This window comes from Camellia sinensis, chromosome 1 (genome assembly GCF_055761805.1).
Source record: "Camellia sinensis isolate YWXY chromosome 1, ASM5576180v1, whole genome shotgun sequence".
Lineage (NCBI taxonomy): Eukaryota > Viridiplantae > Streptophyta > Magnoliopsida > Ericales > Theaceae > Camellia > Camellia sinensis.
Genome location: NC_138961.1, coordinates 64,209,313 through 64,225,348, shown reverse-complemented (window position 1 = coordinate 64,225,348; position 16,036 = coordinate 64,209,313). Strand labels below are relative to the sequence as shown.

The 16,036-nt window shown below is 40.9% G+C and overlaps 1 protein-coding gene across 2 annotated transcripts in view; it reads right to left on the bottom strand.

Moving 5' to 3' along the window:
* The window catches only part of SRS2 (P-loop containing nucleoside triphosphate hydrolases superfamily protein), a 59,595-nt gene that overhangs the window by 4,907 nt on the left and 38,652 nt on the right, over positions 1 to 16,036 (bottom strand). For both annotated transcript variants that reach the window (XM_082878518.1, XM_082878524.1), the window contains exons 18-24: positions 6,901 to 7,110; positions 6,730 to 6,768; positions 5,110 to 5,181; positions 4,881 to 4,967; positions 4,748 to 4,804; positions 252 to 457; positions 41 to 134 (exon numbers count right to left, since the gene is read on the bottom strand). In XM_082878518.1, the coding sequence (XP_082734644.1) occupies positions 41 to 134; positions 252 to 457; positions 4,748 to 4,804; positions 4,881 to 4,967; positions 5,110 to 5,181; positions 6,730 to 6,768; positions 6,901 to 7,110 (765 nt within the window). The remainder of the gene's footprint in view (positions 1 to 40; positions 135 to 251; positions 458 to 4,747; positions 4,805 to 4,880; positions 4,968 to 5,109; positions 5,182 to 6,729; positions 6,769 to 6,900; positions 7,111 to 16,036) is intronic.

The window sequence follows — 16,036 nt, the reverse complement described above, 5'->3', positions numbered from 1 at the left end:
TCCAGAAATTTGAAAAAAAGGGATGTAATAAAGGATTCACCTTGTCAAGTAACCTCTTTGCGTCTTGAAATGCTGGCTTCTTGGCCCATTGATGGAATAAATGGGAAACAACTGCTCGGTCCTCTACAATGAATCTGTGAACCGGCATAGATAAATCAAGCAGATGTTAGTCTAAGAAAAGCAATCTTGATCAATATGAAATGGTTTATATTGACATATTAATCTGACAATCCCACTACTTGGAGAAAGACCTTTTCAAAAAACTATTCCCGTAGCATGCCTCCATTGATTCCATCGACTCTTTGGAACCTTCATGGACTGGAATCTTGACAGTATCCTTCAGCACTATATCTACGTCAGAAGATTCCGTTTCTCTTGATAGACCAGCAGGAATTTCAGCAGTTCCAGTTTGAATTTGTTGGTCCTTCTCTTGTAGATCTTTTGAATTCAGCTCAGACTTCAAATCCAGAAAGGAAAAAGAAAAAACAGCAGCAACAACAGATTTAGCTAACCTCAGGAAGTATTAAAACATAAACCAGCATGAAAAGAAATTGAACCCACACTTTTGAATCGTAAATACAGGTTAGAAGTAAAAAATGATTGCCAAATGAGTTTCAACAGTAATGGCATGTGCATGTGGTGCTTTCAGAAACAACATGCAATAAGGGACAAACATCCCTATCAATCTAAATCAACCATAGCACACCATTCTTTTTCACAATCTAAAATCCAAATGGATAAATTCCAAACAAATAATCATGCAAACTTGAATTGGTCTTCTACTATTTGTCCTTTATGAATTCTCTCTCTCCTATTATTAAAAGGCCTAACCACAGAGGGGTGACCTCTGGGGCTAAACCCTAGGGAGCCGAGGCCCCAGAGGCCACTCTTAGACGGTGCTACATAGCAAGGCCACTCAACTATATAACGATAAGTCGCGGACTTGCACATAAGCGAGGATTCGAACCCACACTCCTTACACTGGATACAATTTGCTCAAGCCTGGAAAGTTCGTCCTACGAAACCATATGTGTTGTTGCCCGGGTGGCTGGCCCTAGGAAGAGTGGAACTTGGGACCTCAAGGATTATGCCTCAAGGCCTTACCAAATTGCCACACTCCCTTGGGTTCTCTTTCTCTCCTATTATTCATCCTTTCCTAACTTGAAAAAAGAAAAGCCAAGAAAAAAAGGAGTAAAACTTTTCGTATCAACTTCCAACTTCCAAGCCTATGGAAACTTTTTCCATTGACACCTTGAAAAGTTATAGGTCATCCAATGAACCAACCCACTCATACTTCTGCCGTCCAAACACATTGCATACTTAAGTTTCCCCCCCACACCATCTGATCATCAACTCATCTTTTAGTTTCAAATATTTTTTTTCCTTGATAGCCAATTATATTGAAGTTTATATACAATAAAGAAAAAAAGAAAATTCATTTTGAATTGTGAAAAAGTGTAGTACTTCTCATTTTAGCACTGCTTTCAAGTTACAAGAATAACTTTGGTAATACAATTACAGTGGAATCGTTTCTTCTTCTTTTTTTTTCTTGTTTTGAAACTTATATTCATGGTTAGAATTCAAATTCCTCCACTTTGACATTTTGGTTGTGCTTAATTTCTTCTTTTGATCATACAACTAAATATTGTGATCCACTTCTTACGTGAGTGTAAAAAATTGATGTATTATTGATTGATTTATTGATATGTTACAATGATTCCTATATATAGAAGAGTAGGTGGTAGTAGGTGGTAGGTGGAGTAGGTGAAGTGGAGGTGGTAGTGGTGTAGTGGGTTAAGTTTAGTGGAGTAGGTGAAGTGGAGGTGATAGTGGTGTAGTGGGTTAGGTTTAGTGGAGTAGGTGAAGTGGAGGTGGTGTAGTGGGTGGATTTTAACAGCCCCCCGCAAACTCAAGGGGGATAGGAACTAACCAACTTGAGTTTGGAGAGAGTAACAAAACAAGAAAATACATAAAAATAAAAGAGGATAGGTGACACTGTATGGTCGTGTCAGACCATTGGTGAAGACACTGGATGGTGGTGTCATAACGTTGTAGAGGACACTGTATGGGGGTGTCATAACGTTGTAGAGGACACTGTATGGTGGTGTCATAACGGTGTAGAGGACACTGGATGGCGGTGTCAGACCGATGTAGAAGACAGTTTATGGGGTCATGTCGGACCGTTGTAGCAGACAATGTTCTGACAGTTGTTGAGACAGTTTACGGAGTCTTGCTGGACCCTTGTAGAAACTAACCGAAATCAATGTCGGGACAGTTTACAGAGTCTTGTCGGACCCATGAAGGAGCTAACCGGAATCAATGTCGGGACAGTTTACAGGGTCTTGTCGGACCCTTGAAGGAGCTAACCGGAATCAATGTCGGGACAGTTTACAGAGTCTTGTCGGACCCTTGAAGGAGCTAACCGGAATCAATGTCGGGACAGTTTACAGAGTCTTGTCGGACCCTTAAAAAGTCGCACCCTCAAAAGGTGTGCCCAATCTTTCAAAAGGCGTGCCATCAAAAGGCATTCCTAATCCATAAAAAGGCGTGCCATCAAAAGGCGTGCCCAATCCATAAAAAGACGTGCCATCAAAAGGCGTGCCAAGTTGTCGGCGAGCGCCGAGCGACTCATGATGCGCGTGTTTGCCTCTTCGTCAAGGTCTTTATAAATCGAAGCGGAGGCTGAGGCTGAGGCAGAAAACCCGCTAAAAAACTCTGAAAAAAAAACTCTTCGTGTTGCTGAGAGAGATAGTTCCTTTTGCTGAGAGAGTGTCTCTGTAAGACTCTGTAACCAACCCGTCTCTGAAACACTCAGCAACATGGCCTCTTCTTCCCGTCCAGCTACCCAGAACATGGGCTCCTCTTCCCGTGGTCTGCTCACGCTCTTTCCAGAACTGAACGAGCCCACAAGAGAAATAACTGGTGCGGTGGCCAGTGAACCTCAACCAAACACCTCTGGTTTTGCTCCGTTGAACTTTCCGATGCGGTCGGTGGAGCAAAAAATGGCGGTGCAAACTGATATTGAGGCCAATCAGTATACTCTGAAGTCATGTGTGGAAACCATGACTGCGGTCACAAACTTGTCGCACCGGCTGCAGAGCAGGACAAATGAGGTGCAACAGTTAAACTCCCAACTGGCTCTGCTCCAGCGCATGTATAAGGATGCGCGAGCAGAGATAAGTGTGCTGAAGGCAGAAAACAAGGAGCTGAAGCGGAAGGCCACCGTGATGTTCCGATTTGGAGGGCCACCATATGCTGTAGTGGAGGAGCAGGGAGGAGGAAACTTGCTTGGTGGTCGAGGAAGCACGGAGGCAACACCGTCAAGGACCGCCCAGGACGGAGGCAAGAAGAAAAGACCGGCGGAATAGGCGAAGAAATGAGGCCGGTGGGTGGCCGTCTGCAGAAAAACAAATCTTTTGGTGTGTTTTTTTTTTTTTTTTTTTTTTTGTGTAAAATTGTGATCGGGGTGGATCCCTGAGATGAATAAAATATGGTTTGTTGTGCAAATTTATATGGTATGAATGGAATGTGAAAAAAATTAAAAATAATGTGAAAGAAAAATAAAGCAAGAAATAATAAGAAAATATGTGAAATCAAAACGAAAGAGTGGGAAAATAAGGAAAGTGGGTCACGTGGTTTCGGGGCCCACGGTTTTGTTAAATCCAGGAATGGTGTTTGAAGGATTTTTTTTTTTTTTTTTTTTTTTAAAGAAAAAAATAAAATGAAAGAAAACAAGGGATAAAGAAAATAGATAAAAAATATTTGTAGATGAATTATATGAAAAACATCAGTGTGATGGGTTCAAAATAAAGTTGGGTTAGTGCCCCTTGAGAACTCTCGTCCATCTTCAAGCTCAAGAAGCTTTACTGGAACTGAAAGATTACTTTTAGGAGAAACAATACCGTCTGCTCCTGTGCCTCAACAGCTTGAGGCAGTCATTCACAACATTGTTTGCTGGAGAAACGGTTTTACTGTAAATGATGGCCCTTTGCGGAGGTTGGATGAACCTGGAAATGCACCTTTCATGGAGAGCATTACAAAGTCTGAGTGTCCAAAAGAGCTCGAGCCTGCGGATAGAAGATCCTCAGTTCACGTTAATCTTATAAGAGATGAGGACTGTCATGAACCCGAGCAGCATCATAATCCGTTTCAGGGTGTGGGAAGAACTTTTGGGTGGCGGCAGCACAAAGGTTTATTGAAGGTGGTGGACTCGAAGAAATTTCAAGGTATGTGTAGAAAATTCTAGCGGACTAGGTTGAGGTCCGGCGGGCGGCCAAGGCGAGGTTGCCGCCCGCCGGTGAAGCGAGAAATACTAAGGTCTTAACCTTGCTCTGATACCATGTAAAAAATTGATGTATTATTGATTGATTTATTGATATGTTACAATGATTCCTATATATAGAAGAGTAGGTGGTAGTAGGTGGTAGGTGGAGTAGGTGAAGTGGAGGTGGTAGTGGTGTAGTGGGTTAAGTTTAGTGGAGTAGGTGAAGTGGAGGTGATAGTGGTGTAGTGGGTTAGGTTTAGTGGAGTAGGTGAAGTGGAGGTGGTGTAGTGGGTGGATTTTAACAGTGAGTTATCTTAAACCCAAGAAGATATCGCTGAAGAACATATTGCAATTATAAATTAACTCAAGAATAATAAAATAAACAGCAAGCATCCCAAGCAAGCCACTAAGCAATAAAACGTGATTCTTCATCTCCTAGATACCTTCAAAATTGACAAACAATGATTGCACAGTAAAACACACCTGGATCTCTCGAAGATGATCAGGAATTTCTTTTAAAAACCGTGATGGCTGAAGCATCTGGAATGAATCACACTGATGTTCAGAAAAAGAATAAGAACCAAAAAGTAAAACAGAATTGTTATACAGATCAAACCTGCCAATTTGAGTCCATAATAACATAAAGAATGAAAAGTTTTTTCCGAGCACGAGTCATCGCCACATATAGCAATCGCCGCTCCTCCTAATAGTACATATATATTTAAAAACAAAACAAAACTAGTTGAGTACCACACAAACATTGATATTTGGAAAAAGGGGGGGGGGGGGGGGGGGGAAAGCATGACACAGTGAACAAAAAAAAATTCATGAGAGAATATGTTTACCTCAATTGAATTGCAATTTTCCTTCAGAACACCATTGAATTCATGCAACAAAGGGATTTCAGATTCATTCACCTGGGGCATTCATTTAAGCATTAGATTATTGCTTGACAACTTCCAACAGAAATGATGATGTCTTTTATTCATTTTAAACTGACATGTTAATCACAATTTTACAAGTAACAACAAAATTTTGGCCAAAGATAGGACAAGGTGTGTGCACGTCTTAAATATGTGTATGTATACATTGATATGAATATTAATACAACAATATATGTATATATAAAAATGTTACTCTGCAGCCGCCAGTAACAATCCTTTTACCACCAAATTTGAGCTCAACATTACAAGTGATCTTCTAATCAAACTAACCAGGTGAAGTAACTTAAATAATAAATATTTTTTTCAAATAAATTATCAATAGATTAAAAGCTTTCAAAGCTCATCACAGAGATTCTATTTTATACCAAGTACATTACACCACATTCTAATGTTCACTTTCTTTCCATTTGTATCATAACATGCCACTTCTTTCTTCCTTTCCTTTTTTCCATTAGGTAATCAAGAATCACTTCAATCTCTCTCTCTCTCTCTCTCTCTATATATATATATATATAGGCTTCAATTCCCAATCCAGTTTATGTAATCTACTGTGTCCTCCAAAAGGGGTAATCTACAATATCAAGAGGCTCAAACACCACAATTAATCCAGGAGGGGAATGGAAAGCCAAACAGAGCAACCACACTGATGGGGAATGGAAAGGCGTGGGATGAAGGGAAACTTAAAAACTATGTAATTTATTTATTAGGGTTTTGACCCTTGTTCTTTTTGTTTCTATATTTTTATTCTTCTTGATATCTTTGATCTTTTCTATTGGATCAATTCTCCATAATTTCTGGTTTTGAGATCAATATAGTTGAACGGATTTCTTAATAGCCGTTCTGGATCACACACACAGCAGTGACCTGAGCCCACACGGTTGTGTACATAGGTCTGCTATGATACAAGTAACAAGCCAGGTCCACCCCCAAATCATCTAGCCTATGATATTTATTGTGTTCAGCTCATTCATTCTTCTGACATGGGACTCAACAGAAGCTAGTGCAGTTCATGGCCACCGCTACAGTTTGCAACTCAACAAGTTGAAATCCACACATAGAACCTTACGTAAATCCCACCCACATTTTCTTTTGATTGAACAAAAAACAAATCTGTCACTTCTTTCAGAAAATGATTTTATTTCAAGAAAGGAGCAGAGGGCCTTGGATTCATGTAGCCGACCCCATTTGATGGTAAAGTACATCTCATGGCTTTCCTAAATGTGGTTTTGCCTTTCAAATGTCAGAACTAATGAGAAATCTTCCCATTATGTGAAATGCACATGTCCAATTCAGCAGATGGAACTAAATTTGTCAGCAATTCACCACCCAAGAGATAATGGAGAATAAATAGCTAAGAGTCATACCATGCTCCAGTCCAAACTTTTCATTAGGTGAAGTGGAACCGCAAATGCAATACAACATACTCTATTAGACTACATATTGTTACTTTGAAAAAACCGCTAGGTTACTGACAATTATGCAAAATGAACATCAGTAGAAGAAGTCACTTCTCAAGGATACCTTGACTATGAAAACATTATCCCACTCCAGGCCTTTTGACTGCACAGAAACGAAAAGAAGGGAGATGTGAAGAAAGTAAGCCAAGGGTATTCTCAAACATCTACATTGACAGACACAGGAATCTCCATGGAAACAAAAGGAAACATCTAGCTGTTTAGAAAGAGGAAAAACCTGATGAATGGTAGTCAGGGTAACACCATCTTTATTGTTATGTCTCCTTGAACGAAAATTTTCGCTCTCCCTTTCAGATATATAATCAATAAAAGCTTTAAGTACATTAATGCAGCCTTTGTCTTCCTCTATGATATCTCTCCCCTCTTCTGGCATAATAAATCGCGTTGACAAAAACTCAGAGACATCATCCAGTAGATACTGGAGCACCTGCATAATGAAGCATCCAAATTCCATATCACATATTGAGTGCTGAAGGAATAATTGTTATGGCCAGACTCATAAGTTTATACAATTTAAAATTTCAAAGGAAATAAATGAGGCTGTGTTTGTAATGATAATAAAAACATAGACAGTTCAGTCCACGTTAAGAGTCACTTGGAAAGATGGCAAATATTGTTTTTCAGTCCATTTAATACCATATAAGCTTTTCCTTAGATATTGATCATATCCCCTCAAAGGAACTTAATGAGTAAAGAGCTAGAAAAAAATTGTAATATTCTCTTTTTTGACTTTGTTAAGTAGTGCAAGTTAAGACTGTCATTTATAAAGAATTAGCACCCTAATGTATGCATTTATATGGCTTGGTATGAGCAGAAATAATTGTAAGAAAAATTGATATAGAGAGAAATTGTATGTATTATGATTGATATTATTGATATTTATTACAATGATTCATGATTCCTATATATAGAAGAGGGTGAGTGTGTAGTAGGTAAGGAGTAGGTGAAGTGGAGGTGGTAGTGGTGTAGTGGGTTAGGTTTAGTGGAGTAGGTGAGGTGGTAGTGGTGTAGTGGGTTAGGTTTAGTGGAGTAGGTTTAAGTGGGTGAAGTAGGTGGAGAGTAGGTGGATTTTAACAGCCCCCGCAAACTCAAGGGGGATAGGAACTAACCAACTTGAGTTTGGAGAGAGTAACAAAACAAGAAAATACATAAAAATAAAAGAGGATAAGAGACACTGTATGGTCGTGTCAGACCATTGGTGAAGACACTGGATGGTGGTGTCATAACGTTGTAGAGGACACTGGATGGCGGTGTCAGACCGATGTAGAAGACAGTTTATGGGGTCATGTCGGACCGTTGTAGCAGACAATGTTGTAACAGTTGTGGTGACAGTTTACGGAGTCTTGCTGGACCCTTGTAGAAACTAACCGGAATCAATGTCGGGACAGTTTACAGAGTCTTGTCGGACCCTTGTAGAAACTAACCGGAATCAATGTCGGGACAGTTTACAAAGTCTTGTCGGACCCATGAAGGAGCTAACCGGAATCAATGTCGGGACAGTTTATAGAGTCTTGTCGGACCCTTGTAGAAACTAACCGGAATCAATGTCGGGACAGTTTACAGAGTCTTGTCGGACCCATGAAGGAGCTAACCGGAATCAATGTCGGGACAGTTTACAGAGTCTTGTCGGACCCTTAAAAAGTCGCACCCTCAAAAGGTGTGCCCAATTTTTCAAAAGGCGTGCCATCAAAAAGCGTGCCCAATCCATAAAAAGGCGTGCCAGATATGATGGCGAGGCACGTGAGTACCTTGGCTGGCGCGCCCGTTTGTCGTCTGGCATCAAGTGGCGCGCGATACGCGTGGCTGCCTCGGCTATTTAACCAAGATGGAGGCTGAGGCTGAGGCAGAAGCTGAGACAGAAAAACTGAGAGAAACCTCTGAAAAATTCTTCGTTTTGCTGAGAAAGATACTCTGTAACACTCTGTTGCCCAGAAAAATGGCTTCGTCTTCCCGCGGTCTGCTCACCCTCTTTCCCGACCTCAACGAGTCAACAAGAGAAAGAACTGGTGCGGTGGCACTGGAACCTCAACCAAGCGCCCCGGAGTTTGCTCCGTTGAACTTTCCGATGCGGTCTGTGGAGCAAAGAATGGCAGTGCAGTCGGATGTGGAAGCCAATCAGTATACATTGAAGTCATGTGTGGAAACCATGACTGCGGTTACAAACTTGTCGAACCGGCTGCAGAGTAGGGCAAATGAGGTGCAGCAGTTAAACTCCCAGCTGGCTCTGCTCCAACGCATGTATAAGGATGCGCGAGCAGAGATAAGTGTGCTAAAGGCGGAAAATAAGGAGCTGAAGCGGAAGGCCACCGTGATGTTCCGATTTGGAGGGCCGCCATATGCTGCAGTGGAGGAGCAGGGAGTAGTGATCATGCCCAGTGGAGTGGGAAACACAGGGGCAACACCGGCAAGGGCCGCCCAGGACGGAGGCAAGAAGAAAAGACCAGCGGCAGAGTAGAGAAGAAAAAATCCCGCCTGTGGATGAGGTTGTTTGTTTTTTTTTTTTTTGATGTAAAAGTGTGATCGGGGTGGATCCCCTGAGATGAATAAAAGGACGTTGAGTTTGGTGTGCAGTGCATCTGCGTCGTTTTGTTTTTTTTTTTTTTTTTTTGGTGGAAAAGAAGAATAATAATAAGAAATAAAATGAAGTGGGGGATAAAGGTGAAGAAAAATTTCGGAAGGTTAAAGTAATAAAAAATAAAATAAGGGAAAGAAGGTGATGGGTGTGCAAAACAGTGTGTGGTTCGTGTCCTTGTCAAAAGAGGGAATAAAATAAATATAAAAAACGATGAGTGGGGAACAAGAGTGGGTGGAAAGAAGGAAATAAAAGAAAAACATAAAGAAATGGAGTGGGTGTGGCGTATGATAATACTGTCAGATGTAAGAATGACATGGATCCAATAATTTAATTAATCGATAAAGCAGCAACTAAAGGTGGTGAAAAAAAAAATAATAATAATAATAAAAGAAAGGTGCACATGGGTTGGAAAAGTGAAGAAAGGAGAGAGAGAACAGCCTGATTCGGATCTGGGTCTTTGTTTGTTTTTGGTATTTTGTTTGCATTGTTCTGGGTCCAAGACCAGTGACTGTCTCGTACACAGCCGAGATAGACCGCCGCCGGAACTGGAGGCCTCTCTGCTCCCAACCTCACCGGAGTTGTTAAAATCGGAGGAGGCCGGCGAGACGAGGAAGCACCGAGTCAAGCGGATCTGGAATGAGGGCCTTTAGTTTGCAGGTATGGAGCAGAGAAGAATAGCTGTTGTTGCTGCACCATCTGTTTGGGCAACTGTTGTTGTATTTGAGACGTTGTTCCAGGGCTTGAAGAGGTAATATGGGGGTGGCCAAGTATTGATGGAACACTTCTGACATCAACCGGAGATGATTTCCGGCTTGGCACTGATGTGGAGTTCTTGGGCTGCTGAGAAGACAATGAAGAAGGTTGGGCGGTGGGTTTATTGCCAGGTTGTGAAGTGGAGGTCGATGTCCTCGCACTTCCACTGGCACCACCACCCTTGGAGATGGAAGTTGCTGGGTTCTAGCCTGCTGCTGCTGTTGGGTAAGGTTTTTTTTTTTTTTTTTTTTTGAAGATGATGTGGTTGATGAGGCTAACAAAGACGGAACTTGTGAGGTAGTAGTAGCTCTTGATGAATTCTTCCACTGATGAGACTGAGATGGGTATGTGGAGAAAAATTCCAGCGGGCAGCGAAGGCAAGGTTGTCGGCCGGCTGCCCGCCGGAAAGAAAGGAGTATAGGCCTAAATCTTAAGGCTCTGATACCATGTAAGAAAAATTGATATAGAGAGAAATTGTATGTATTATGATTGATATTATTGATATTTATTACAATGATTCATGATTCCTATATATAGAAGAGGGTGAGTGTGTAGTAGGTAAGGAGTAGGTGAAGTGGAGGTGGTAGTGGTGTAGTGGGTTAGGTTTAGTGGAGTAGGTGAGGTGGTAGTGGTGTAGTGGGTTAGGTTTAGTGGAGTAGGTTTAAGTGGGTGAAGTAGGTGGAGAGTAGGTGGATTTTAACAATAATAATAATAATTAACAACAATCATGGATGAAGATTTCTCTCCAGACAATATTTTGCTGACAACACTCGTAGCATAAGCATGTCTCTGTGAAGCAATCAGCAATCATGTTTAAGTATGACAATGATCCTTGACTCTCTCTCTCTCTCTCTCTCACAACTTTGTATAATGGTACCAGACCACAAAGGTTTTGTATTTCGTTTTAATTGCACAGCATACTTGATACTTATAATACTTGCACATGTTTAATCCACATGGAGGAAAGATTGGCCACACATGAGAAGATATGTTGAATGTATAAAGTTACACCCTCTTTTATAGCGTAAACTTTTAAATGAGGTAGCTAGAATGTATAATGATGCAATTTAGGGTTAAGGTTTAGGAGGAAGAAGAAGAGATAAGAGAAGAGAGAGAATTTTTATATATCTTGAATGAATCTATTAATTACATCAGCAAAATAGATATACAAACCCTAATAGAGTGATATGGCCATCGTATCCTCAACTTAAGTAAATATTAACATAAGAACAATAAAATAGAAAATAATAACTATTCAAACACTCCTCCTCACGTTGGAACATAGAGATCAAACATGCCCAACTCGGCAAATAAACGATGAAATGAAAAAAGATTTAGTGAGAATATCACCCAATTGGTCTTCAGAACGAACATAAGAAGTCACAAGTTGCTTGCGGAGTAAGAGATCACAAATGAAATGGCAATCAACTTCTATATGTTTGGTTCGTTCATGAAACACTAGATTGTTAGCAATGAAGATAGCCGCCTGATTATCAGAAGACATACGCATAGGAGTGGGAACAGAAAAGCCAAAACCTTAGAGAAGAGACTGAATCCAGAACTTCTCAGAAGCAGTATGAGCCATGGCAAGGTACTCAGCCTCGACACTAGAACGAGCAACAACAGTCTATTTCTTGCTACGCCAAATAACAAAATTACCACCAATAAAGGTACAATAGCCGAAGGGGGCGGTCAATCTTATTACCAGCCTAATCAGCATCACTGAAATCGGTGACAGACAACGAGGAAGATGGCCGATAGAGCAAACCCCGACCGGGAGCATTCTTCAAGTACTGCAAGATACAACACACAACAGCAAAATGAGGTTGGCGGAAAGCATGCACAAACTGACTAACCACTCCCACGGCATACGTAATATCGGAATGAGTGACAGTGAGATTGATTAACTTCTAAACCAACCAACGATAACAACCAATATTAGGAAACAAGTCCCCAATTTCACCATTAAGTTTGACACTAGAATCCATGGGAGTATCACTAGGATGAGTGCTTAAGAGGCCAGTCTTAGTGAGAAGATCAAGAACATACTTCCGTTGGGAGAGAGATAATCCTTGAGAAGAGCGAGCAATTTCAATACCAAGAAAATACCAAAGATAAACCAAGTCTTTGGTGTGAAATTATTGTCCCAAATACTGCTTCAAATCAGCAATACTAGTGGAATCGCTCCCAGAAGTGATTATATCATCAACATAGGTAATAAGAACAATACTCTCAATGGACAAGTGGCGAACAAAGACAAAGTGATCAAAGGTGGAACAGCGAAAACCATAGACGATCACAACAGCACTGAAACGATCAAACCAGGCACGAGGGGACAGCTTGAGACCATACAGCCTTCCCTAATCGACAAACAAGATGCTCATGATTGGGAACAACATATCCAAGGGGTTGATCTATATAGACTTTCTCTTGGAGATCGCCATAAAGAAAGGCATTCTTGATATCAAGTTGATATAAAGGCCAAGACCTAACAGCAACGGAGAGAAGGATCCGCACAAAGTTAAGACGAGCCACAAGAGAGGAAGTCTCCAAGCAATCAACACCATAGGTTTGTGTAGCCTTTGGCTACCAAGCAAGCCTTAAGCCGCTCAACAATCCCATCAACAAGATACTTAACAGTATAAATCCAACGACAACTCACAATAGATTTGCTAGAAGGTAGAGGAGTAAGTTCCCACATCTGATTCTTATGAAGGGCATGCATTTCCTCATCCATGGCATGCTTCCAACCAGAGATGGACATAGCTTGTTGATATGAACGGGGAATGGTAATACTAGACAAGCTACAAGCAAAGGAATGGAGACTAGGAGAGAGGCGAGCATGAAAAACAAAATTAGCAATAGAACATTGAGTGCAGGTATGTTTACCTTTGCGAAGGGCAATAGGACGATCATCAGAAGGCACATCAGTAGATAGAACAGGGGAGTCAGGAGCCTCAGACGAAGGAGATGAACTGGTCAGGCCATAAGACACAATGTGACAAGCTTGAAACCGCTGATAAACCAGCAAAGGAGGGGTAGAGGCGATACTAGAGGGAGAAGATATAGAAAGGGAAGAGGAAGGATCACAAGACAGAAGAGTAGAGGTGAGGGAGGCCGGCTTCCCCTCACTACAAGAAAGAAGATCAGTAGATAACTGTTGCCCAGAGAAGGAGAAAAAAGGAATGGACTCAAAAAAGGTAACATCGACACTAACAACGTATCAACGTGACTCAGAATGATAGCACCGATACCCTTTCTGAGTACAAGAGTAGCCTAAGAACACACATTTGCGAGCACGAGGAGAATGAGAAAACTTATCCAAATCGAGGTCAAGAACATGAACAAAGGCAACACATCCAAAAACACAAGGTGACAAGGGAAAAGGAGACGATGTGGGATATAACTGATAATATGAAGACGTGTGTACAACACTGGAGGGCATGCGGTTAATAAGGAAACAAGCCGTGAGAACATCACCTCAAAATTGTTTGGGGACATGTATATTAAACATCAGTGTGCAAGCAACATCTAACAAATAACGTTTTCGCTCTGTAACACCATTTTGAGATGTATGAGAACAACTAGTTTGATGAATAATACCACGAGTATCACAAAAGGTAGTCACAATATACTACACATATTCTAAGACATTATCAAACAGAAATATCTTAATACGTTTCCCAAATTGAGTAAAGATCTCATTATAAAACTTAGAGATGATAGAAGGCAAATCAGATCTCTATTTCATTAAAAATAACCAAGTCATCTGAGAATAATCATCCACAAAAATAACAAAATAAAAAAAAAATCATTAACAATGGGAGTTTTTTAAGGACCCTAGATATCTGTATGGACAAGAATAAACGACTCAAACACACGACTAACACTACGACTAGGAAAAGAACTACGATGATGCTTTCCAAGTTGACAAACTTCACACTCAGTCTTAGAAACATGACTCAAACCAAGAACAACTAACTTGAGCTTGGCCAAAGAGGGATGACCCAAGCCAAAATGCCACAGAAGAGGAGGTATAGTAGCGCTCAACACAGTAGATTGAGGAGGAGGAGAAATCTCAGTGTCCAAAAAATATAAGCCATCCTTCTCATGCCCCGAACCAATCATCCTCATAGTCTGGAGGTCTTGTAAAACACATGAAGTGGGAGAAAAAGTTATTGAACAGTGGAGAGCTTGAGTTAATTGGATAACATAAAGCAAATTAAATAGAAACTTGGGAACATAAAGACCAGATGGTAAGGAAAAGGATGAAGTGGGATGAAGAGGACCTTGACCACTGACAGGTTGAGAAGATCCATCAGCAAGTATAACAGTATGATCAACAGGCCTAAGAGTATCAAAAAGAGAGGAATTACCAGAGATATGAGAACTAGCACCATAGTCTAGAAGCCAAGGCTGAGTAGACTTGGCCACACATGCAACATTACCTGAACTAATCATAATAGCAGTAGAGGATGAAGGCAGATTAGGCTGGAGAGACTGAACAAGAGTGGTAAGCTCACTAATCTAAGTCTTGAGAATCAACTGGAGAAGCATAGTGAGAGTCTCATGAGAATCAACCGGAGAAGCAACAGAACTAATGGAAAACAAGGATGACTGTGAGGATGGAGCATCCACAACCTGATGTACATGATCAGGTTTGCCATACTTCTGCCAACACCAAGGTTCAATATGACCTTGGGAACCACAATAAATACACTTGCGATCACCAAGTCCACTACTATCGCCTCCACGTGAACCACCACCACAAAATCCCCCACCACGGGAACCACCTCCACGAGAACCTTGTGAACCAGAATAAGAACCTCATGAACCAGAAAAGCCATGAAAACCGCTGCGAGTAGACCCTCGATCACCACTACTAAAGACCACGGCAGAAGAAGACAATGTAAAGGACCTAGATGGGGGTTGGGACTGGCCCAAAGAAGAATGTAACATCCAAGAATAGGCATTAGCAGCAGACGGTAAAGTCTCACTGGCAAGAATCTGATCCTTGAACCCCCTCAATTCAGGATCTAAGCCAGAAAGTAAGGAAGTCATCATAAATTCCTCTCAATGTTGCTTCTGTTTGTTCACATCAGTAGTGAAGGGCCGATGCTGCAATAACTGATCCCACAAGGTCTTAACTACTATAATACTCGAGAAATGACCGGCCAGATTGGCGCATAGCAAAAATTTACTCATATAACTCAGACCTGAGTGACATTACTCTGATTCGAAAAAGATTCAACAAGGGAATACTAAATTTTAGGTATCACAAAATTCTACGGTAGTAGCAACATGTGGTTCTAGACTATGCCAAATCCAACCCATAACACAGGAATCCTCACACAACCAATCATCATAGCCTTTATCATCCTCAGTAGATGGAAGTTCAGTAAGCAACTATGACTTCTTGCCATATAAGAAAATCTTAACAATATGAGCCCAAGCCAGATTATTTAACCCGTTTAATTTCTTAGTGGTAATTGACTTGGGTATTTCATCATCCTTAATTATAGAGAATTGAGAAGCACGTCTTGGTTCAGCCATAATACCAAAGGAAGATGGAAGAAACAACCAGAAACTTCAACAGAGCAGAAATCAAGCGATCAACACAGCAACAATTAATCAAGAACTCCAACAATTAAACAGCAACACACAACGAAGCATCAACACAGCAACAAGAAGAGCCCAATAAGAGAGTTCCAAGTTATAGGACCAATTCAAAGAGGAAAACCTCCTATTTGCCGAATAGGGAGAAGCCAAAATCCACAAAAACTCCAAGAAAACAGCACCAAATCACAAAACAACACTCAAGAAAGGTGTAGATACTAATTTCAGCTCCTAAAGAAGACAACCCACTAGGTAGAAATCGCAGATAGCTCATAGAATCACAGATCAAAAAAATAACACCAAACAACTCGAAAATCATTCAAAAAATACAAAACTTACATCAGACGATCCCAAAAAATTCTAGAAAATCACCATTAACATCAAGGAAGAGAGGCGACCAAAAAGGGAG